The sequence below is a fragment of the Myotis davidii genome, unplaced genomic scaffold (assembly GCF_000327345.1).
Source record: "Myotis davidii unplaced genomic scaffold, ASM32734v1 scaffold902, whole genome shotgun sequence".
NCBI classification, from domain to species: Eukaryota; Metazoa; Chordata; class Mammalia; order Chiroptera; family Vespertilionidae; genus Myotis; species Myotis davidii.
This window is the reverse complement of record NW_006293951.1, coordinates 2807424-2833248: the sequence shown is the minus strand read 5'-3', so window position 1 is coordinate 2833248 and position 25825 is coordinate 2807424. Positions and strand designations below refer to the sequence as shown.

The 25825-nt window shown below is 38.3% G+C and overlaps 2 protein-coding genes across 8 annotated transcripts in view; one reads left to right on the top strand and one right to left on the bottom strand.

Annotated features, from left to right (window-relative positions):
• Positions 1–17669, top strand: part of BICD1 (bicaudal D homolog 1 (Drosophila)) — a 213200-nt gene extending 195531 nt beyond the window's left edge. For 2 of the 7 annotated variants that reach the window (XM_015566612.1, XM_015566611.1), the window contains 2 exons: positions 6168–6253; positions 11628–17669. In XM_015566612.1, the coding sequence (XP_015422098.1) occupies positions 6168–6253; positions 11628–11748 (207 nt within the window). In that variant the 3' untranslated portion in view covers positions 11749–17669. Of the gene's footprint in view, positions 1–6167; positions 6254–11627 lie in introns of those variants that run through there. The other 5 variants (XM_015566614.1, XM_015566613.1, XR_001514569.1 and 2 more) reach the window with 5 other exon arrangements.
• DENND5B (DENN/MADD domain containing 5B) overlaps positions 1–25825 on the bottom strand; it is an 831092-nt gene that overhangs the window by 700101 nt on the left and 105166 nt on the right. The gene's annotated exons all lie outside the window — the stretch shown is intronic.

The following is a 25825-nucleotide window of genomic DNA, read 5'->3' as shown; positions in this document are numbered from 1 at the left end:
TCTTCTCCTGCCAATATTTGAGTATATATGAGTTGCCATTTTCAAAATGGCATGAAAGGAATGAAAGCATCTATCCCTCTCCTTCTCACTTTTTGTTGTTGAAGGAAACATGCTATAAAAATCACAGCCTTATAAAAGACAGGGGGAGAGGTCCCAGGGAGAAATAGAATATGAAAATGAAAAGGTGAATTCCTAGGTGTGTCAAAAGAAGAAATGTAATTTCTTATAAAAGAAAGTAGTTTCTCTAACCTGTAGACCTACAACCTTGAGGCTGATCCTTGGCAGATTTCTAGAAAGCAATGGGTTTCATATGCTCAATATAAGGTGGGGATTGCTAAAAACCAGCATGAGTTCATCAAGAACGACTTATGCTAGACTTACCCTCATTCTCTCGCTTATAAAACCAGGAAAAGTGGAAACACAATATACCTGAATTTTGGCAAACAACTAACCAGGTATTTTACAATATTTTTTAGACAGAGAAATTCTAGATGATACTATAATTGTTTGGATTCATAACTGGTTGAATGCACATGTTCAAAGGGTCTGAATTCATAGACTGGTATTTATGAAGTATTGTCTCTACTTAGCCTAACCTTACTATTAGTTGCTAATCTATATATATAAAAGCCCAGCAACCATTATGGCAGAAGGACCGGATGACCAGAACAACCAGTCACTATGATGCGCACTGACCACTAGGGGGCAAATGCTCAATGCAGGAGCTTCCCCCTGGTAGTCAGCGCGCTCCCACAGCTGGAGCACCGCTCATGGCTGGCGAGTACAGTGGTGGTGGCAGGAGCCTCTCTTGCCTCCTAGGCAGTGCTAAGGAGCGGTGAGCCAAGCAGTAAGGAGTGAGCAGGTGGGCAGTAAGGAGCGAGGGGTCCTGGATTGTGAGAGGGATGTCCGACTGCCAGTTGGACATCCCCCGAGGGTCCCAGATTGCGAGAGGGCACAGGCCAGGCTGAGGGACATCCCCCCCCCCACCCCGTGCACGAATTTCATGCATCGGTCCTCTAGTCTGAGAGATAAAGATATCAAGGTCATGTTATCACATTTTTCTGATTTGAAAGAGAAATAAAAGGGAGAGGAAGTTAATATACTAGATGACAGAATCAGATCTGAAAGATGGTTCAGATAGGAAAAGCCGAAACTTTTATTAGAAAGCTAAAATTACATAAAATATTCCATTGGAGTGCCAGACACTGTAATTTCACGATAGAGGAAGCATGGCTTGAGAGCACCATCTGTAAATAAAGTAGACTTATGGGAAATAGCAGGGAAATGTGGCTGCCAAAAAAATGCCACACGGGCTTCTGCTCTTTTCATAGAAGCAGGATGTCTCAGACAAGGCGAGACTCTGCCACTCCACTCCGCCAGTCACATCTTATCATACCTGATTTCCTTTCTGAACACCTCAGTTTTAGAAGGTAGTGCACAAACTGGGACATGGTCAGGGAGCAAGGAGGAGAGTGAGGGAAGTTGAAATCGTGCCTTGCAAGAACTTGGCCTGCCTGGCTGGTGTGTCTCAGTGGTTGAGCATCGACCTATGAACCGGGAGTTCACAGTTCCATTCCTATTCTTAACTTGTTTGGCTCAGTGGATAGAGCGTCTGCCTTCAGACTCAAGGGTCCCAGGTTTGATTCTTGTCAAGGGCATGTGCCTTGGTTGTGGCTCAATCCCTAGTAGGGAGTGTGCAGGAGGCAGCTAATCAATGATTCTCTCTCATCATGGATGTGTCTATCTCTCCCACCCTCTCCCTTCCTCTCTGAAATAAATAAAAATATATTTTTTTTAAAAAAAGAACTTGGCCTAAGGAAAACTCAGGGGACAGAGATAGTTTTCATGGGAAAGTACATAGCACCCAGAGGAGTTTATGGTCATGAGGGAAGCAGATGTGATGTGGAAAATAAGATCTCCTGCAATGGTAGGCTTGCATTAGTTCTCAAGTCAGGAAAGCCAGGGGTTGGTTGGGTGCAAGCCATTCTGGAGGAGGCCGTTTGCCACAAAGAGCTGCTGTTCTGCCTCTCGCCCAGCATCTGGCCACCACGGACGCCCTTCTGCAGCCCCACTACTCATCATAGCTGTTGTGGTCTCCACAGATCTCCTTCACCCACACTGTCCTCACCAACTCCCACCACTGCCCTCTGAGCCAGGTGTGGAGCCAAAACAGAGGTGTCCCCTGCCTCCTTCCACCGGAGGCTCTCCCTCCCAACCCAAACAGCCACCAGTGGGCATTGGCTTTTAGAAACTTGATTCGTTTTCTAAATTGCATTGAAAAGTTTTAAAATAGTAGAAGCCTGAAGAGAATACATACGATGAGACTTTTCTCCCTCGCCAATGAAATTCATGGATTTCAGCCACCTCTCTAGAGAAACTAGATATCATCCCCATCCCTGCACCCTTTATCTTGCTTTGTGTTTTTGAGGTAATTGGTTGCCTCCAAATTACTATGTCTGGTGTAGTTTTTATGTTTCATTGATTCTATGACCCTGATATTTTCTAGAGGCAGCTGGTGTCGATTCGAGAGACAGCTAGAGTAGTGACTAGAAAATAGGCCTCAGCATCAGAAAAGTCTGAAGTCAAATCCTTGCTCCCCTGCTTTCCAGCTGCGTGACCTTGAGCAAGTTAATATATATGGTGATCTGTATTAATCAATGAATGTTGGTAGACCACCTGCTCTGATGCTAAGCTCTGCATTTGTTTCAGTAGCAAAAATCATGAAAAATGTTAAAGAGAAAAACAGTCTCAGGATATATGAGATTTTGATATTGTCGCATATACCAAAAAATACTTGCTTTCCTCATGGTAGGAATAGTGAAAACAAGAACTCCAGACTGTCTCATTCCAGACAGATAACTAGTATAAAGTTCCCAGGAGAAACTACTTCATGTTGATTCAGCTGGTAATTTCCTTCCTTTGTTCTCATTCTCTTTTCTACCTTCCTTTCTACTTGGAGGAATGTCGTACAAGGATGCTCTTCATGTGTAATTAAGACAGACCCACAGATGCTTTACGCAATAACATCCTTTATTTATCTCTGCCCTTAAGGCACTAACAATCTCTTGCGTATGCTATGACCTTTCTCAGGCCTGTGACCTTATACTATAAATGCACAGTGTTATTTAATTCCGTTCTGAACACTTTAAACACTTTAATCTTGTAAAATATTTAATTACTGTTAGCAGAGACCATAAACATGCAATCGTTGCTAAGAAGCTCCTGGCCAACTCATAGTTTTCAGTGTACATCACAGATGTCACAACCTCCAGGGAGCGTTCCCTGGCCACTTAGATTTAGTTCATTGTTTCTGCTCTGAGAGCCCTAACTTCCCTGTCATGGGAAGTAAGGCAGTGAGGTGTCTATAGGTTTAATTCAGCCCTTGAATCATACAGTCCTAGATTCAAATCTCAGCCCAGCTCTTAGTGGACTTTGGCAAGTTACTTAACCAAAATCCCTCTTTCCTCATCCGTAAATTGGGAATACTAAAACAGGGTTAAAGGAGGGCCTGCATTTCAGTGCCTGCACAGTGCCAGGTACATGGCCATCAATCAGTAAGTGTGAGCTGCTGTCATCATCATCATCACCATCATCACCGTCATGACACTTTTATTGTAATTGCTTGTTGAATGTGCTTGTGTTTCTCAATTGACCAGGGACTGTATCTTCTCTGTTTTCCTTTTATCCCTGCCTCCAAACATAGTTTCAGACACATAATAGAAGTTTAACTTGACTGTTGCATGCTTGAGGCGAATTTTGGTGGCCCAGATAACAGCAGTGACTGCTGTGGTTCTGCAAGGCCTCCTCCTTAAGATACATAATTTTCACCTTTTACACCCTCTACAATGAGACGAGGCTTAGTTCCTTCAGGAGTGAGTTTACCAGCTCTTAGACCGAGCTGGTGAGTTCAGGTAAAGCCCACAGCATCTCTGGGCTGGAAGGGATTTTCTCAATCTCCCAACCCATCCCTTTCATTTTACCAAGTACATGCTAACACACGGGCTGTTTAGTGGGGTTAGACATGATTGGAGGCTACTGGCCTGAGAAGAATTTAGAAGAAAATTGAGTTGGAGCAATACAGCTATTTTCTTAACTTCTTTTTTTTTCACCTATCACCATCTTATTTATGGAATTTACTTTTTATTCCTTAAATACATATAAATAATAAATGCAAAAATGAGTAATAATTATCCAGAGAATATTACTTCTAAAGAAGGAAAAACTGATATTCACTAGAGATGGAAGGAATATCTACCTTATATTAAACAGTTCATTTAGGTAGTGCCTTGTAGTCCTGCTCACCGGTTTTCCAATTTTTAACACAAAACATATTTCAAATGAATAATATGTGACTGCATTGGCACAGATTCTAGAGCTTACCATTTCACAGAGGCAAAAACTTTGCTATAAAAAAGTTATATTTATACCTCCCCAGCAATGTGAGGCATAAGGCCAGATTCCAGCATGTTTTCCAAGGATTCATGTTCATCGGCATCCATTGCATTACCCAAATGCACCATGGGAGGGCAGCACACACCTGGCTGTATCAGAATCCTTATCTAAATTAGTCCAAAATGTTCCTAAATTATCACTTAGAAAATCCTTTAGAAAAGATAAACGGAGGATAAAGGAATTCATCCTGTAAGACTCTGAGTTTCTACAAAAGGGAATCATTGAGCTAATCAAGCTGCAAAATGAGAAAACAAAGAGTTAAAAACAAAAAGAATCCCTCACAGCAGAGAAAACAGAAATATTTGTTACATTTGAAGGACTTTTACTGAGTGTATAATCTGAATATCAGATACTAAACAAGAATCAGATCTCATTCCTATTAATAAGCAATAATTAATAAGTTACTCTCCAACAAAGACCACCTTGTTAAAGGGTCCCTTCAATAATGTTCTCCTGAATGAACTCAAACCAAGCCTGCCTTCTATGTGTTCTACTCTGCATCACAGACAGCTTTAGTATGTTTTCAATATCTTAAGCATCAGCAACTTTCATGAATTTTGATAGTCTGGAGTTCTATAGTCAGGTTTTCGTATAATAGAGAATATACTGGCTTTAGAACAAGCGATACTTGGACACAGCCTTGGAATACAGATTTTTTAAAATACATTCTCATTAATTCAAGGCTGTAATTCGAGAATTTATCTTAAATATTATCTACATACCATGGGGAAAGAGGCAGGCTAAGAAACACATAGTCTAAGCAGTTAGCAAGAGGAAATTTTGCAAATATTTAAGAATAATTGAACTTTTAAGTCTAACTTGAATTTTAACTTTTTTGCCAAATCTTTTTGCAAAAAATATAATCTATGTATTTTTAGCCAGCTTCCTTGGTAATTCTAGTGTGGTCGGCCTGGTACCAGTAAGACTATTCTTTGATTATTTGAGAACACCCAGTAATCTTTTTTGGAGTAGATGATTAACGTAACTGATCAGCTAAAGCATGGACTTCTATTAGCTAGCACTTTGTTAACCTAGCATGAGTTATACATTATATACTTTTAAATGGCAAAAATAAAACAAAAGTGGATTTCCCATTCAGATTGGTTTTCTCCATCAGTCCAAGTTACTACCAATTTACACATTCTAAGATTTCTGCTAACCAGTTATTTCTTGTGATAAATACAAGAAATCTATTTTCAGAAAACTGTAAAGATGATTTTCTTCCCTGATATCCTTCTATTAGTAATGGGAAAGATTACTTTCCTCAGTGCTTTTCTCAGTGTACCTATGGGGTTGATACTATGCCCAGCTGTCTTGACAATAAAGTCAGTTACCTGAAATTGTTCCATTTTGGAATAGCAGATCTAAGTGCGAAGCAAGTCACTACCATCACGGGCCAGTTCAGAACTTGAAGATTTTTCATTATATTAAAGGACCCTTTACTTTCAGATATATCCAAGCACCAAATATGAATGGCCACATATGTCCTAATGTGCTTGAGGAATCTCATTACTAATTTCGTGTCACTAATTTTTTAATACGGTATTTAAGAAAAAAGTCTTGTCTTTTCTAATGGCATGAATGGGAGGGGGTAAATAGCTTAATCCAGATGTTTCTGTGTGAATACACATTCCTCACTAAATCTCTCAGGCAACTGCTTTTAGTTACTAACATGATGCTCTGTCGTCTCTTTGTATACATGTCTAATTTATCAGTTTCTTGTAGATTGTCAGCAGCCTGCTGCCTCCGTACCGCCACAGTGCTCACAACTAGCCGGGAGGCAAGACTGCCCGACGGTCAGGTAAATTCAGACGTCCTTTCTCTCCCCACCCAACTGCATGTCAGAGCCATACACCCCAAGCTCTCCTTTTCAACACCATAACCGCCTGTACATCATTTCACTTGCTACATTTTATTCCAATGGGTGAGATGAACACACATTGGTTACCTGAAGTCCATGTGGACCTAATGGAAATCCAAGAGAGCTAGCGTTTGTTTTCCTGGCCGCTAGCAGGACTAGCTATTTACGTTACCCCAGTGTTTCATTATATTCCCAAACAGAAAGCCTGGAATTGTGAGGATGTTGGCCCTACTTTTTGTTTGTTTGTTTGTCCATTGTCCTTAGAATATATTCCCCAGGCAAACAAACAGGAAGGATATAAAGCATGTGTAATGTCTGTTCTTAGACAACGTTATGAACGTGTTTCCGTTTTCTGTCCATTCGTGCCCTCATTACAGCTGACGTTGAAAGGTGGAGAAAAGCTTGTAATTGGCATTTCCAAAAGGAATATTTGCAGTGACAGAGCCCTTCATGTGAGATTAACTGAAGAAATTGAAAGGCAGGTCCCCATGCACCCTGGACACTCAGCTAGAGAGGGCGCTGGCAGTTTCTACTCCAGGAAAAGCGTTCCCTGTCCATCATGAATTCTCGTCCTGAGTGAACTCCCACAGCATGGAGCACCCCGCCAGGACCTCGTCCTCCTCCCGTAATATTTCCTCTCCAGTTATTTGGCCTCTGACGGTGCCAAACGTTTATAGTCTGGTGTGGCTTTTCCACCTGCTTACTGTTCTTGCTGCTACCAGGCCGGGCTTCTTTTGAGTAGGGCGGGCTCGAGCGTGCTTCCACGTGTGTCTGAGGAGTATGTGTCCGTAGCAGGCTGCGGTGGCTGGGGCTTAGCTGGGGAGGGGGTGGGGGGAGGTGTCACAGGTGTTGCCCAGAAACAGTGGCCCCAAAGCCCCAGTGTGACTTGGTCCCTGAGGCAGTTGTGCAGCCTGCTAAGTGATTAAAGAGGCCCCACGCCGGGCTCTCCTGATTGCTATCTCAGCCTGCCTCCCCCACCACTCCCAGCAGCAGGGTTTTGCTTCAGGAAAGTTCTCCGTGAACGTACAAGTGCCATTAGTCTACCGTAGGCAGCTTAGACTAATTTCAGTTACGTAAGGAAATGCAATTATCAATGTTCAAACCCATCTCAGTCGATTTTTCTGCAGGGAGTGGTGAAGAACGTGGGCTCTACACCTGCAGTTCATTCTCCGCCCAGCATCCCCCTCCCAGGGCCTGGGACAGGGTGCCAGGGACGGGCAGGTGCTTAGTAACTACTGATTCCAGGGAGGAGTGAAGGAGCTTTGAAGTCAGATTGCTTGGGTTTCAGTTCCATCTCTAACACATACCAGTTGTGCATTCTCGGAAAGTTACTTTGCTGGCCGAGTTCCATCTCTTATAAAGGAAGGATGGGAAGGAGGCACGGGCCTGGCCCCCAGTGTGCGCTTGATATCTGACATTGCTGCCAGCCGTGCCTAGTGCCCACCCTTTCCTCAAGGCACAGACCTGCCCTCTCTAATTAGCGTGGGCAAAGAGTGGAGGCGGCTATTGGGGGATATTTTTAACTTTACTTTTATTTCATGTTGCCCCCCCCTTTTTTTTGAGAACCAGTTTGACTAAATGGTTACCTGCCCCAGTCCCATACCTTCTGAAATGATTGAATTTAGATCGCTTGCTACCTCCGCACAAATGATTTACTTAAAAAAAAAAGTTAATGAATTGCAAATGTTTCTGGTTTCTACCCACATGAATACAGCCTGGTCCCGAGCTGGCTTCCACTGTCCCTCATTGTGGTCCACGCAGAGAAATGATAAAATGCATTTAGACCTGAAAAGACTGTCCTTTTCTGAGTCACTGGAATTACGACTGGCTTCCTTCCCACCTGTACCCACTGCCAAATGGATCAAATTAAATGTCCTGACTGCCCTTTTCACTTCTTTCTGACAGAAAACTTAACACAGTCAACCTTCGAATTCTTCCGTACGCAAGTGTTAAATTCTTTATACTTATTGATCACTACAACCCCCATAAGGTAAACAGTTATTACACCATTTGATAATGAGGAAAATGTGGTTTGGGGCGATAAAATGACTTATCCAGGGTCGCCCATCCTTAAAGCAACTGAGCCCAATGACTCTCCTAACCACCACCATATACCGGGGCACTGCCTGGAGATGCACAACTCCCCCTTTAGTTATGCTGTGAGAAGCAAAGTCAGAGAGTGCTTAAACCACCATGTTAACTCTTTATCCCTGAATTGAAAAGGTTCATTTGTTCAAAAAAACAAAACATGCTACGGATGTTGAGTGATTTCAGATCAGGTGTTCTATTTCTGTTTCTCACTTTAAAAATTGTTTTATACTTCCTAAAGCTTATATATATGTTAGGATAAAATTTTAGGTATATGGTTTTGAATAAAAGAACATGTTCTCATATTTAAAAATATAGAACTTTCCATATATGTGTTTTACAGGCTGATTCCAGTGTAGAGTTAAATTACTAAAGTTGTTTATCCTATATAATAAATGGCTAGTATGCAAATCAACCAGTTGCTATGATGCGCACCAACCACTGGGGGTCAGACGCTCAACGCAGGAGCTGCCCCTTGGTGGTCACTGCATTCCCACAGAGGGAGCACCACTCACCCAGAAGCTGCCTCATGGCTGGCAGTGCCAGGAGCCTCTCCCGCCTCCATGGCAGCACTAAGGGTGTTCAACTGCTGGCTTAGGCCCACTCCCCACATCAGTCAGACATCCCCCAAGGGCTCCCAGACTGCAAGAAGGCGCAGGCCGAGCTGAGGGACACCCTTCTCCCCTCCCACCCCCTGAGTGCACGAATTTCGTGCACTGGGCCTCTAGTAGATAATAAAAACCATAATACGAAAGGGTTACCCAATGTATTGCAGTGTTGGATGTAATATTTAAATACATAGAAATATTTGGTATTTTGTATTTTTCTCCAAGAACTTGCTTACTTGGGAAAAGAAACCTTTCTGACTATTTTTGTACTTAGTAATAGTCCCTAGACCTACTGTTCACAACATGGTTTTACCTACATAAATTAAACTTGTAAATGGTAAAGACTGAACAACGAGTGAGCTCCTAAAGATATTTAGCAGTCAGAATTGAAACTGAACTCTTTCCTATAGCTAATCATTAGAACCTGTCAAATACTTACATTTTAGAAATAATTTCTTATTCTGTAAACCAAGACTATGCTTCTACCACATATATGCAGTGTGAGTGGATTCATGCAAATTTAGAATAGTAATACTATAATACAAGATATTTATAATATCATACCTTGTAAGCAATCTGAAATAATAGAAAAAAATTTTAAATTTTTTCTAATTTTACAATTACAGTTGACATTAAATATTCTGTTCGTTTCAGGTATACAGCATAGTTAGACATTTCTATAATTTACGAAGTATTTCCCCCTATCAGTCTAGTACCCACCTGGCACCATACGTAGTTATTATAATGCTATTGTCTGTATTCCCTGTGCTGCACTTTACATCCTTGTGACTATTTTGTAACTTCCAATTTGTACTTTTTAATCCCTTCACCTTGAAAACATGTTTTAAATGATCATGAGCGACCTAATGCCAAGGTTGGGCCAAGTGAGTGGGACCCCGTGGGTAAGCTGTTGTTACACACTTCAGCGGGCCAGGCAGAAATGCTTGTCTTCCTTTCTCTGTTGAACTACACAGGGCCTTCAACATGTTTCCCTTGTGCCACTTGCCATTAGCTGAGGAACATGTTTGGTTCCCTGAAAAGAAACTCATTCTGAACCATGCAGATTTAACAGAAAGAAACTCTGTTGGGTCTGTGGGAAAGTCTGTCTGCTGTGGCGTTTCCTGGGCCATCTGACTGTCTGGAGAGGGGAGAGAGAGTCTTGCCATGAAATATTCCCCCAGTCCTCTTGAAACCAGTTCTCCCCTGTTTACCTACCACGTTTTTAAAATAAATAGGAAAAATCATTTTTATCACTGCTGCTCCCAACTCTACAGAAGAGCATATCTCCTTTTCAACTAAATGTATGGCAGGTCAAAGACTTTGGGAAGTAAGAGTGACTCAAGCAGATGGGTATTTGGCGTAATTTTGCTTTCGTATCAAAATTCTGATATTTTGAGGCCTACCTGAAGGGTCATTTCAGCACCAAAGATTAAAATTGTTTTAATGATCATTTTTTTACTAACTTCAATAATATTAGCTCAAAAGCTATGTATAAATAAGTAAATTATATATATATATAAAAGCCTAATATGCAAAGTGTCCCCTCAAGAGTTTGACCAACTGGGAGTTTGATCTCTCACTATAACATGCACTGACCACCAGGGGGCGGCGTGGAAAAGGAAGACCCCAGCCAGCAGCTGGCAGCCATTAAGGACCCTACCCATGCACAAATTTTGTGCACTGGGCCTCTAGTAATAATAACAATGAACCTTGAATAGTTTTCTCAAATATTACTCCTGTCAGAAATGAATTATATGGTACTGAATTCCATAATATAAGGGGAGGGGAAGCAAAGTTATGGGAAAATGCTGATCTCTTTCAATAATACAAATATCCTCACAGTGGGTATTTTTTTTCCCCTCCGTTAGATTTCAAAAAAATCTGAACCCAGATTCGAGTTGTAGTGTTACCTTAGGAAATGCAGTAATTTTGCTTCCTTGTTCTTTAGGATTATTTCTCTTGGTACTGATGAACCTGAGCATGTCTGAGTTTATTTAAACCAGAGGCTCTGAGAGGTCTTGCGGAAGTCGGCATTATATACTTAGTAAATAGAAAAGGCTTTATTTAAAACTCCCTAGTCTTATTTAAACTGCCCAGCTAAAGCAGATAGGGGGAGCCCTTGGAGCAAATTAGCAATCCAGCGGCAGATTAATTATCCTGTTGCATCTACCATAGAACTGACTTAGAATCCTCAGTCTAAAGCCTTGGTCCCCGGATGCTTGTCAGAAATGCAGGTTCTCAGGTCCCACCTGTCGAAGCAGATCCTGCATTTTACCAAGCTCCCCCAGGGACCCGAGTACGCATAAAAGTCTGAGACAAACTGATCTTTAAAAACCTTGCACCTAACCCAGAGACCGAGGGGAGCGAGACTGTGCGAAAATGGAGAAAGAAGGGATCGCAAGGAAGCGTTCCCATGTTTCCCTAACACGTTTCCTTTTTCTGTTTCGTGAGCGGTTTCGAAAAGCGGCGGTTGTCGAGGCATGCTTTCGATGTGAACCATCTCCCCATGCAGAATTTCTGTTCATATTTCTTTTTCCGTTTCGGTGCACATCCCGTGCCTGCCTCGCCGGGCCCCTGTCGCTGCCTTCCTTGCTGACGCGCTTGTCTCTCGTTTCCAGTCCTGACACAGCTCTCCCCGAGGAGCCGCCACATTCCAGCTCGCAGTGCGCCCCGCTCCGCTGTCTCTCCAAGCCTCCCGACCCCCCCTCTGCACCTCCCGCGGACGAACATCTGGGGTGAACGTTTTGTAGCCTCACCCAGGACACTGCCCAAGGCCCAGCTGCTGTTTGCTTCTCGGTGGTTAGACGCTGTGGTGGGATTAATGCCCGTCACTTGGGAAGATGAAAGTTGAGAAGATTAACACAAAGCCCAGACTCCCGTGTGATACAGCGTATTACGGTTTCTCTAAGTCACAGATGAACTTCTGCAATGAAATGGCCACAGTTCAATGAAATAAAAAACAAACATCAACCGAACAAAGAACACAGGACACGTAGCTCAGACGACTGGCTTTATGTCGATAGCGTAAGAGAGACCTAAGACCATGTAAAATACATATATTGTAAAATCTTCCTTCCTCAAACGTCACATTCGGCTGTAGAAATTGATTCCAGCTTTTCTCACCATTGGTATTCATTTTGTGCTTTTGTTTGCCACGTAGTTTATGTCTATAGAAATCATTTCTCTAAGAGGTGAATTTAAGTCATTTATTTTTAAAGAAGTATCATTTGCTCCATTAAGTATGAGTTGCAATAGAGATTGACATCTGGTATGGGCCAGACTGTGGACATTTTTCTTGCACAAAAAATGATAAATGAGGTGCATCGGAATGTTAACAGCAACTGTATTTTGCTGCTACACTGATATTGTTTATGCACTTACTTTCTAATCAGCTCATTAACTGCTGGATTTTCTTTTTTAACTAGAAGTCTTCACTGGACATTAAGTAAATCTAAGAAAGAGACTATGTTATGATTCATTGACTTATTCAACTTTGGACGGCATCTTTAATTTTTTTAAATTGCAGATGAGTAGATGCACTGGTGCTGCTCCTTTGTGTGTGTATATGTGTGTGTGATGATGTTAAAGAAGGCTGAAAAATAGGGGGGAAATGGTGTGTTTATTTAATGACCAGAGTTTTCTTTTTACTTCTCCCAAATTCAGGGTCCTCCTATGAGTCTTTCCCACTGAAAGGTATCAAATACAAATGGGGAAAATATATACATAGATAGATGTAAGTTCGCCTTCCGTTAATGAATTTACCCAGAAAGTGTTCAAATAGTGATTAAAATTGTATGTGTTGTTGTTGTTAGTTTTTTCATAATGAATCTTCCTTGCCAAAAAAACAATAGATAATAAACCTTAGCTCATTGTCTACTTTTGACAAACACTCAGGTGCCTACCATCATATTATACATACTGAGATCATACATGTTCCTAGTTCATTTACAAATTCTGCTGGGTAACTTATGACTTGGTTTAAGGCAGTAGATTTTCATGGCAAAATTTAGTTTGCACATCATCTGACACACAAGGAAAACAGCTAATTGGGCTGAAAGGCCTAACACTCTCGGGCTCCTTAACTATCAAGTGCTGCCCACACAACTGCTCCCAGCCCTGATTCCTTGCCTAGTCAGGTAGCCTTAACTTATTTACAATCATAACGGTTTGACCTGTTCCTGTAACAGTATCTGTAACTTCTCTTTAAAACAAACACAATCCTCACGGTTAACAGAGAAGATGGTTAACAATACAGGGCTCTAATAATGAAGATCTCGTCAGAGCCACTCAGCCTATTGAGCGGGCGTGGGTGGAACACTGATGGAATGGTCCATCGCGGATGGCGGCCGATCGGTAAGTCATAAAGCACAGTGCAGGAGCTTTCATCAGTCATGCACCTGTGAAGTTGTGGTCACTATTACCAAAGCAACCAAGAGGCTTGTAATTTCTTATATAGGAGTGCTATTTTCAACAGTGTCGTTTATTATGCAACTTGAAGTCGTTAGAAATTTTCACCATACATAGAGATTCAGGTTAAGGAAACAGAAAAAGAGACAAGTCTTCATAAAGTCTCCATCGTGGCAGCCTAGCCTTCTGTTTCCCCCCCACCTGCAATGGCCTTGCTGTTCCTGAACACCTTCTTCATTTTATTGGTGTTGTATCTGCCCTGTACCAGTGTTAGTGAGACAGCGTGGATTGTATCAGAGTTCAATTAAAGGTAGCTACTCCTCACCACTGCTTTCTCTTTTTTCCTTTTTGTTCTTTCTTTTCCAAGTATTATGTGTGTGGACCTGAGAAGTGGGATAGCTGCAAAGTTGACTTTCAATAAAAACTGTTTGTGCCTGACGGAAAATACGCCAATCTAAAAAGCACCTCAGGACATCTTTCTGTATTGCCTCATCAGTTTTGTTGCTGGTGCAGGGAATTCAGCAGTAAGCGTTGTCTCTGTATAACTACAGAGCAGTCATCCTACTGACGGTGCAGTATTGCATCTTTCTTGGTATTTATGCCCCAGTGAAAGGCCGGGTCACAGACAACACTTTTTTTCTGACAATAGACATTTTATCAAGTCTATATTAATTTTTTTTCAGTTCCTTTTTATGAACAGAATGGGAAATATTTATTTTGAAACATCAATTCTATAAAAAGGTTCATTTTAGCAAAACTTTGCCAAGAAGGTATAGAAACTTGGAAATAAATTTCTAATTTTCGGCACAAAATTAGGTCGTAGTACCCAAGCAGTAAGAGAGAATTCCATGTATTTACACTGTGGCATCATTTAGCATAGTTTGAACTCAGCCTCATCTATATTTATTTAAAATGAATAAATATGTGTAGCGCTGATGAAAAAAAAATCAGTATACGTGTAAAGAATATCATGATTGAAATTGAAGTATTAGTGGAAAAAACAAAAACAAAAAAAACCCTCAGTAAAACCACTTGAAGAGAGATGTGGCGGGAAAAGACTACAGAAATACAAAAATACCGGCTAATTATTTCAAACACAGTGAGCAAAGATTAAAAGTAACTAGCAAGTGTGGTTAGCAGAGTAACCAGGTAATTTTTAAAAAGTAAGCACAATTACCACACTGAGAAGGACAATATGAAGAAATGCTTTTTACTGAGGATTTGTTTTTAGTTAAATGGTAAAATAAAAAGGGGTGATATCTTGTCTTTGGCCTGAGGGCCCAGGAGCATACAGGACCCTCAGATTAATCTTTCCAATCATACCCCTTCCATCCAATTCTGTTTCAATAAGAGAAATTTGGATAACTTTGAGAAATCAAAGTTATTAAGTAATTAAGAGAAGACCTATTCAGAAAGATTAAACTTTAGCCTAAGGAAGACATAGACTATTGACCTGCAAGAAAATGTAACCAATGATAGATGGCAGCTATCGACATTGTTATTAAGACTAGAATAAGAAAAACAGTCTTCAGTGTGAGGGATTTATATTAGCTCTAGGAAAGAGATTCTTAACAGTGGTAAATTAATATCAAAATTGATAATTATGTTGATTTGTTTTTACAAAATTAAATATTTATTGTCCAGTAAGGATTAACTTAAGTGGTAAGATATCTTATGATGATGTATTAAAATTCTAGGATTTCATAATCCTGTTAATCTTTTATTTTAGATTTAAAAATAAAGTACTCTGGTTAGCCATAAAATATTTTATTCCTTGAAAGTAGAATAGCAATCCTAATTTTTCCAAAATATTTGGTAAAAAATAAAACAAGATTGTTGGTATTTTTTCTTGCAGCTATATTTCATATCTTTAAAATTATCCAGAATATAGTAATTTTACTATAAAAAGCCTCAATTGTCAGTCTAAAAAAAAAATATGTCCTCAGGAATACTTTGGAAATAGAAGGTTCGCATTCCCTTAAGGGGGTAAATGCCTCTCAAACATTATCTTTTCTTAAAAGAGTCTTCAATCTACAACATTTGCTTTTCCCAGGTTTTAGAAAATATCCATGTAGAGATAGTCCTTCTGTCTCAAACAAGCATGAAATGTCGATCAAATAAACCATAAATGTGGACATTTCCTGATATTCTGCATTAAATACAATCCTCTGCAGTCTCAAATGGTAATTACAAAATGTAAAAACGAAAAGTGAAATCTATTTTCTACTGTGGTAAGAATGGCAAGTTTAATGTATAATTGTTCTGTTCCATCAGCCAAAAGACATAAACTGTCTCTCAGAAAGGCACATCAGGGGAAACATGGATTTCCAGGAAGCAACTGTGCTGGTTCAACCAAGGTTGCCACAAATGCACTGATGTTGCAGATATAAAGCAGGACTAGGTTCAAAAGGAACTCTTAGAGAAAAGTTCACGATTTTAAATATTGCCCTATAACTTACCTGTTTATGAACCAGAGTGTTTTTAAAATAGTCCTTGTATTTAATATCACAAACTGTTTCCACATAAAGGGAAGAACATAATTCTTCAAAAAGCTGTTGAACTGGTGTAGTGATAGGTAGTATAGTGAGTGCTGATATTGACATAATTTCCACCTTAAAATCAATTTCTGTGGACATACAAGACTACTCTGGCTTCTGAATGAACTTTTCCATTGTCTGTAATAATGCCTCCAGATGAGTGGTGTCTGAAATAGAATTCAACTTATTTTAAATACCAGGTTAACTGCCATTGTTCCTGATGTATTTCATTTGTAACCTGATTCTATTATTTAACACCTGAAAGGTTTCCTCTAGACATCTCTTCTATAGTTTTTACTCAAAGTATAACTGAAAAAAGATACTTAGTATTACAATATGTTCCTCAATCAAGGATTTCCAGAAATAATCTACTTACGAAGAAGAGCAGCAATGAACTGCCTTTAGTGTAAGGGTATGAGTGCATAAAAGTATGCCGTGTAAAATGTTTGCATGAGATATTTCACATCATGTAAGCTTTCCCATATTCATAATATGAACAGTATAGAAGTCATTTCTTGTGATTTCTCCATTAGGAATGTAAGGAGATTGTTACTTATATCTGGTCTCCTTTCCATATTGAAATGCATGGCTCTAATCAGTATATTTTTATTCCTTTCCTCTGGAGTTATTTAAATTTTGTCCTCTTTAAACTGAAACCTGGATAAACTGCTGAGCCAGGTTATTTCTGCGATTGGAGTTTACTTGCTTGTAACATTGGTTGAGAGCACATTCTGATTTTAACTTTATTTAAAGAATTAGTCTCTGATCATTATGGTTGAAAACACTGAGAAGAAAATCTGTGTTCTAATGTGACTATTTTTCTTTTTTCAAAGTCTTTTTAAAACAAAGATCAGAGAACTATAGAGAGAAATTCCATCATTTTGTTGACAAATCATTAGCCGATAATAATGGAAATATAGAATGAATAATTTTGTTGTTTGGGTTCATAGTATGATTGTGCACCAAAACTTAGAGAAAGTAAATGACTTTAACATCATTGCCACGACATTTTTAAACTGGATGGTTTGACTGTTAGAGTCAATTAAACAATTCTTTGAAAATCTTTTGTGACATTTTTATAATCTACTCAGTGTTTTTATTTGCATGATTATGTATATGGGATGAACCGTACATGATTCTGATACTGTGTTTGTTTCCAGCATTAACATTTGTGTAATGTGTGGCCAATCCCGATTTGTACACAGCATGATTACTGTTGTAATTATTCTGCTATTTCCACCTTTAATTGCAATTTTGTTACTATGCCTTTTCGGGATAAATGATGTGAAACATTTCCACATAATGAGAATATCATATAAAAACATGACTAGAAGGCTGACCTAAGGAAGTATTTTTAATAATTATTGCTAATTATTTTTAAAAATTCAAATTTCAAAGGAAACTTGTTCTCAAAGTAAATATATGCATTTATTTTAAATTCAAAAAATTCCCTATTAATTTATCATTGCTGTCCTGTTTCATTTTTTTTTTAAGTTGTAGACAATCCTAAGTGAATGCCTCATGGGAGAATCCATATATGTGCTTGCATTTCTGTAATCTGATCATGCACTCAAATGGTTGGAAAAGATACTCCAGTGCTAAGAAAATAACTGAAGCCAATATATTAATTCTTATATCTTGGTTTATGTTACCAACTGAATATGGTGTGATGCATAACTCTTCCCAGTAAATAAACTGGTTATCTTTTGTTCATTTCATCTGTTACCTTTTTATCAGTTTGAGCAACTTCTCTTTGATTTGTACTTGCAGAAAAAGTTTATGACTTTCTACATGATTTATATATTTATTCAAAGTGAGTACTGAACTAAAAGCTAAATGCTTTGCTTTGACATGTCTGCACATTCCTTATTAAGAAACGTGTATCACCTTTGCCCATTTTCTCCATCTATCATCTCTCCTCCTTGTAATCTTTGCTAAAAGATTATTTCGGCCAGAGGCTACACTTAGGTGAATTACATCAGGAACGTACCAGCATGAAAGAAATACCTGTTCTGAAAAGGGAAACATTCTAATGAAAGAAACATGATTTTAATGAAAAAAGAACGATGATTGTATGCTTTATTTGGGGAGACAATTCTTTGTTCTCTTTTCCATGAAGGAACTGCAGAGTCCCAAAACTTTGAGAAGGTTCATTTACTAGCTCCTTGAAGAACAAATATGTGTTGTAGCAAATCAGCTGCTGTTGGGCGTCCTGTTCTTTGACTTGATATTTTGGGGGCGGGGGGAGACAGGGGAGGTGGGGAACCAGACAGAATTGGATTTCTGTGAAGTTCTCATGAGTTGAAACCTCTAATGCAATCCTCATTATAATCCACCATGGGCACTGCAACAAATACCAGCTAAAGTTGACACTTGCCTGTTGTATAAAATACTAGAAATAATAGCATAAACTTTCCTAAAAATCTCTCCTTTTTTCTCTTCTGAAAAATACTGTTTTTCTTTGAGGTTGAAACTACTAGTATAAGTCTATGTGACCCTTGATCTTCTCTTATGCAATAAAACTGAAAGTGTGTTACATTCAAAAGCTAAAACAGCTGGACCAGCCTCCAGGAGTGTCAAGAAAATCTCTTCTCATCCCTACAATTTTCAGGAGACTTGGGTAGCACTATATTGTTGTGAGGGCCATGTGGCGGGTTTCTGCAACCCCACTGTTGGTAAGAAAGAGGCCAAAATTGATGGGAACTTGTGTAAGGAATTTTCTTCATTTTTGGTTGTACATGCATTGACTAGTGCATTGTAGGAACTCAATAAAGTGGGTTCTTTGCCATCTAGCTTTTCTTATAACACATCTGGAATTGAGTTTATAGAACCTAACGTCACCTACAATGATGTCAGCAGGTACTAAATGCCAACTAATTGGAGGAAATGGTCGTTAAATTAAGTGAATGATTATTCCTATGATTCTCTCTTTGTCAATCTAAAAACTAGACCTCTAACACTGTATTTGAAATTATCCAACAGAGTTCCTTCTTAAGCATTTTATGAATCAACTATAACTTAAATATGTTAAGAAGAAACTGAGAATAATTTACAACATAACTGTCAAAGAAGATAAATCCCACTGGCAAAAATATTGCCAGGGTCAAAAGTAAACACAATTTATAATGTAATTTAAATGTAGAAAGCAATGCAAAGATAAATCATAACTCTAGTGACATCCCGTAAATAGTAAAAATGTTGCAGCTGTCCACATAATTTGTGAGACTCATTGAAAATGAAGATATGGATCGCCTTGTTCAAAAATTATTAAAAATTTCAAGACAGTGGCGGTAAACTAAGCAGGGGGTCCTAGCCGAGCCCAGGTCCGCACGCCCATGAAGTCAGCCTTGCCCCAGACTGTGCTGAAATAATGATTCAGGCCTTCAACAATGAACTTGGCTATCCAGGATCTGGCTTTATTTTTAACAATGGATTTCCCGGTTTCTGTGCTTAGAAGAAAAAAAATAATGTGTTTATGTTCTTGGGAAAAAATTAATGCTATTACTTCAAAGACTTAATAAAGTCGAATCTTTCAATACTCCCACATTCCAATGCAGCTTTTCAACTCAAAATTTCTAAAACCTCATGTGTCAAGTTGTAGAGAGATTATAAAAATCATTAAAACTTCAAAATACGAGCAGTAAACATTTTAATTAGTGCATATTAAAGTAAACCTAATGTAAGAACCCTACTGATACCTTCATAAGTTGACTTCCTTTGACATTTTAAATTATTAATAATGTCCATCAAATGTCACAGGATGATTTACCTCATTTAAAAGAGCTATTAGTCCAAGATTAATGTCAGTCATATAAACTTCTTTCCCAAATAAATTAAAGGAGAAACAAGGTATTCACCACATTGAAATCCATTGACAGTGAAAATATCAGCTCTCGTTATAGGAAGCTACCCTATATGTAAAAAATGGGAAAAAATAAGAACATACTCTTTTCTTGTTTTCCATAAAGTAACTGTGGAAACCTATAGAAATAGTTACCTGTAAAAGAGCAAAGGGTTGATGGGAGGGAATGGGGGTGGGAGTGAAGAGGGGAGTCGGATTCCTCAGTAGGTGATTATCTTTTTTTTTTCTTTTTAAAATATATTCTATTAATTTCCACAGAGAAGAAGGGAGAGGGATAGAGAGTCAGAAACATCGATGAGAGAGAAACATCGATCAGCCGCCTCCTGCACACCCCCCACCGGGGATGTGCCCGCAACCAAGGCACATGCCCCTGACCGGAATCGAACCTGGGACCCTTGAGTCCGCAGGCCAACGCTCCATCCACTGAGCCAAACCGGTTCGGCGGTTGATTATCTTTTTATAGTTTCTATTTCAGCCATGGAAATATAGTATCTATTCAAAAATCCTATATAATAAAGAGCTAATATGCAAATAGCCATCATGCCCTCGCACCTTTGTGCCCTTGCTCTGGGGCCAAGGGACCTGAGGCCATGCCCCCTGCCCTGGCACCAGGCTGGAGGACCTGGGGCTGCACCCCCTGCCCAGTGGGGCTTGATGGGGACCTGAGGCTGCGCCCCCCACCCTGTGGGGCTTGACGGGGGTGGGGCTGGCTGGGTCTGGGTCTCTCGAGATTTCAAGGTGCGTGCGGGTGGGCAGGGACTTGACTCTGGGTCCTGCGGCGTGCCCGACTCTGACAGGAGGAAGATTTCCATATACATTTTACTAATTTTCTTTCATCTCTGACACTTCTATTATAGAGAAAGGGCAAATAGCAATATTAAAATATTTCCTCTAATTAATTCCCTTTTAATATGCACAAATTTCGTGCACCAGGCCACTTGTAAGAATATAAAGAAATATGGGCTCTCAAATATTTCATAGTGAAGTCAGAAATAAAAATTAGCATGAATTCTAAAGAAATAATTGTTCTAAAGCAGGCTGTCAGCAGAAGTCTTTTTTATAAAGCATGGAATTTTGTGCAAATTTTAGCCCTGGCACTTACCATCTCTGAGACCCTGGAAAGGCACTTAATCTCTCCAACCCTCAACTGTTTCATTTTTAAAATGAGGTAAAAATGCCTAATTGACAAGGTTATTGCAAAGATTGAGTGAAATACTTATGTAAGATCTTTCAAACATATGTTTAAAGCTATTTTTAAAACAGTGTTTAGCCTTTGGTAGCCAATAGTATTTCCAATAACACAGTAGCTGCCATTATTAAAATACTATATGATGAAATTTATTCATTCACTTATACATGCATTAATTCACAAATATTTCTTGAGAACCTGTTATGCCAGGTATTGCTCTAGCAGATTAAGGTGTGTCAGAAAACAACACAAAGATGGTTTCATGCCTTTTTAAAGTTTGTATCATATGTAGCAATGAGGGAAAATATAAAAAATAGTAAACATAATATGTAAAAACCAAAGTATATTAGATAGTGAAACTTTTGTGGAAAAAGAAAAAAGTAGAAGAGGGAAAAGAGATTGTGCCGGGAGAAAGTGAAACATTGCATTATGAAATGAGGTGGTCAGGTTAGATCTTATTTGAAAGAAAAAGAAAAAAATTATCCTGCTCACATCATGACTGCTTCATTTTTTAAAATTATTAAATTATATATCTTGTTCAAATTTTTAGAAGTTATTATCCACTTAAAAATATCAAACAGCAATTCACATTAAGCAATAGCATTTTAAAAACTAGTCTTTCAAAATGTTCTGATAATTTGAAGTAACCATTTCAAAATATGCATATATTTTATATCCTGTCTATGTTGCTTTTAAAGTCCCAATACTTATTTTAGAAATAGATATGCTTTCTTGGAGGTTTAGGGCATGGGCATGCCCATTTATACTTCTCTAATAAAAATTTTAGTCAAATAATTTTATTCAATAATCTTATTTATAACTCAATTCTAATGAACTGGAATTGTATAAATAATTTTTAAAATAAATCATAATGTTATTTTTCAATACAGAGAGGGGCAAAAGTAGGTTTACAGTTGTTCATATGGAAAATAATACAATAATTAATAATAATATAAGAATAAACTGTGTTTCATGTACTTGCAACTATAACCTACTTTTGCCCTACCCTGTACATAGTCAGAAGCTAAGCTATATTTTCTTCTAGTCTTTAATTCCAACTCTCCTCTTTCAATGATTCTTTATCCAAATTTTCTAAACATTAGAGCTGTCTTTTAAAATATACGCTCACAAACTTTCTTCTTCTTCTTCTTTTTTTAAATATATTTTATTGATTTTTTACAGAGAGGAAGGGAGAAAGATAGAGAGATAGAAACATTGATGAGAGAGAAACATCGATCAGCTGCCTCCTGCACATCTCCCACTGTGGATGTGCCCGCAACCCAGGTACATGCCCTTGACCGGAATCGAACCTGCGACCCTTCAGTCCGCAGGCCGATGCTCTATCCACTGAGCCAAACCGGTTTCGGCCACAAACTTTCTTCTTAATACAAAGGTAAGTTTTGCATTAACTTGCTGCTGAGTGTAACCATTTTTCTTAAGATGTGTATAGATTCAGACTTCAGGCTTGGCTATTTCAGTAGGATTGGCAGAAAGTAACATATATTTAAAATAGCTTTTTAAAATATTTTCATGAATAATTGCCATAATCCTGGATAACAATCTATTGGAAAATAAAGGCTATGCTACTAAATATATGTAATGTGAAAAGGGCCTCATCAAATTACATGCCTATGCCGAAACCGGTTTGGCTCAGTGGATAGAGCGTCGGCCTGCGAACTGAAAGGTCCCAGGTTCGATACCGGTCAAGGGCATGTACCTGGGTTGCGGGCACATCCCCAGTAGGAGATGTGCAGGAGGCAGCTGATCGATGTCTCTCTCTCATCGATGTTTCTAACTCTCTATCTCTCTCCCTTCCTCTCTGTAAAAAATTAATAAAATATATTTAAAAAAAAATTACATGCCTAGCTAAGCATGTATACTTAATATCAAACAAAGATGAAAAAAAAAATTTAACTGATGAAAATATTGCCTATTACAAGTCTAATTATCTCCGGTGAGAAGTTTTTTAATGTCACTTCTTCCTACCAGATGCAAAAATAAAAGCTGGCTTGAATTCAGGTATAAATTATAACAACGTAATTTTAATTACACACATTAAATAAGTCAGAGATTGCCCCTTAAAAGTGTGCTTTACCTGGAAAACGGCCATTCTTTGGACTGGACCATGGTAGTCTACCATTGCCTGTAAGATCCTTTGATTTCCACATGTCATGATTGGTGGGAAAAACAGGATTTTTCTGAAATACTTCTTAGAAACACATTCTTATTGGATGTTGAATATTTTTAAAATCCATGTATGAATATATTGTGCACATTACTGTACGGTTTCTGTACATTTTAAAGGATATATGTGTGACATTTAAGGATATTTTTTGCTTAGTATATTTCATTAGAACTCTGTTTTGTTGTATTTTTTAAACCTTTTTTTTTTTTTTTAGAACTTTTGAAAGTGAGATCAAATCAGGGAAATGGAAAAATTAAATGTGTTCCAATAATTTCAATAGGTAGGTCTCAATCTGTTATTACATTCTCATGGTAATAACTTTGCATATGACTATTAAACCTGCAGCGTTTTTCTATAAACTAATCACTACTAAAAACTCTTGTGGCAGTTTGTAGATGAACATTTATTGACCACATACTATATGCATCAGTGGAATCTCAAAATTTCCTTTAAGATCAACCAATTGAGCAACTACCGAACATGAAAAGCTGGAAAAGATGTGGAAGTAATGGTGCTTGCAGCTCTATACTAAACAATATTGATGCTTCTAGAGCAGACCGTTATTTAGGACATATGAATACAATATAATATAGTTATAATATGTAACAGGATACATCTGATAAAAATCTGAAAATAAGCACAGAGAGCCTCTGACTGTGTCTATTAAACTGCCTAAGGTATTGAGCATATTACTTAACAACTGATTTTGTTCTTACATATCTTCTGGATCAGCAAAGACACAGATAATAATTGGCCAGGTCAGTGAAGATCACACCAGTGAGGCTACAGAGGCAGTGTCAGCCTTTTAGGTTCAAGATTCACAGCCCAGTTTTGCTCATTATACTTGTCCCCGGCAGAGCTTCTCTGTCCTCGGACAGGAGTCACATCTCTCCCTCACAGCCTGGGAGAGACCTGCTCAGTTCAGGATAAGAACAGTCATTTCACCCAGAATTAATCAGATTATTTTCCTGCAGATTGGTCACAGATGAGGTTCTGCCCACACCATTCATTTATTTCCCCAACTTTTTTTCTTTTCCTAGTAATAAAAGTAATACATGTTTATTGTAGAACATTTAGAAGATGTGGAAACATAAAAAGAAAATTATATTTACCTATAATCTTAACTTTCAATGAAAACTCCTGTTAACATTTTGGTGCCTTTCCTTGAATCATACTGAATATACAATTCTGAATCCTGTTTTTCCCTCTAAACATTTTAAGATGAATATTTTTCTAGGTTATTAAGAGTTATCAATGACATTATTTTTAAGGCTGGCAAAATATTCTTTAGAATGGATGAATTATACTTCTTAAAAAAGAAGACTCTTATTGATATGTAAATTGCTTCCACACCTTTACTATCACAAATAAAGATGCTATTAAAATTTTTATACAAAGCCTGAATGGTGTGACTCAGTGGTTGATTATCATCCTATGAACCAATAGGTCACAGGTTCTATTCCCCATCAGGGCATATGCCTGGGTTTCGGGCTTGATCCCCAGGAGCCAGCAATTGATGTTTCTCTGTCATTGATGTTCCTATGTCTCTCTCCCTCTCCCTTCCTCTCACTCTAAAGTCAGTAAAAATATATAAAAAAACACTTTATCAAAAATTTTATACAGAAATTGTCATCTAAATTTCTTACTACTTAGGATCCATTCCTTCAGGAAGAATACTGTTCACACTCATGAAGAGTTTTTCCTGTCATGCATTTGTCTTCAGCTAGTTTCAATGAGTATTTTACTTTGTGAAAGCTACTAAATAAGATGCTGCAGAGCATACAAATAGGAATTAGACTGCCATCAGGAGCTTATAGTCTAGAAAGAAAATCAGACAAAGCTATACGTAAATACAGAATATGGTAGAAAGGGACACATTCCACAGTTTCAGGTTTGCATTTTGGAGACTCAAAAATAAGGAGTCTGTTTTCTTATAGTCATTTGAGTATGTTAGCATGAAAATGTTTATTTCGTGATTTAAAAAATATTTCTGATTGTCCATATTCTCATGAAAATGCTTATCACATATTTGTGTCTATTTTGAAAGAAAAACTCTATTTGAGGTATTACATAAATAACATCACTGACTTAAGTTTATACTTTGTCTCTTTTTCATGAATAATTTCAGGGCTGTTTTGAATATGCTTATTTTGTATTCTAATGATGCAGTTATGTGGACTACTGCAAATGCCTATAGATGTGTGAATTTGTAATAAAGCAATGGTGTCACTGGAGAAAGAGGTAAATTTACAATTATAGATTGGCTACAGTCTTGTAGCTTCAGTGTGTCACCTGTTGACATTGTTATGGAATGTACAAAGGCATAATATGTCAGAGCTTAAATTATAGTTTTTGATAATAGTTTAATAATTTTTCAAAAATGAAACAAAACTTTTATATAAGATTCTTATTTTCATCTATATTAGGGGTCAACAAACTTTCTCTGTTAAGGGCCAGTGTCAGATTGGTTGTCAATCCGGTCTCTATCTCAACTACTCAATACAGATGTGGGAAAACAGCCATAAACTGCTGGCTGAGCTCAATAACATTTTATTTATGGACATAGAAATTTGTATTTTACATAATTTTCATGTATCACAAAATTCTTTTTTTTTATCCCCCCCCCCCCAATTTAC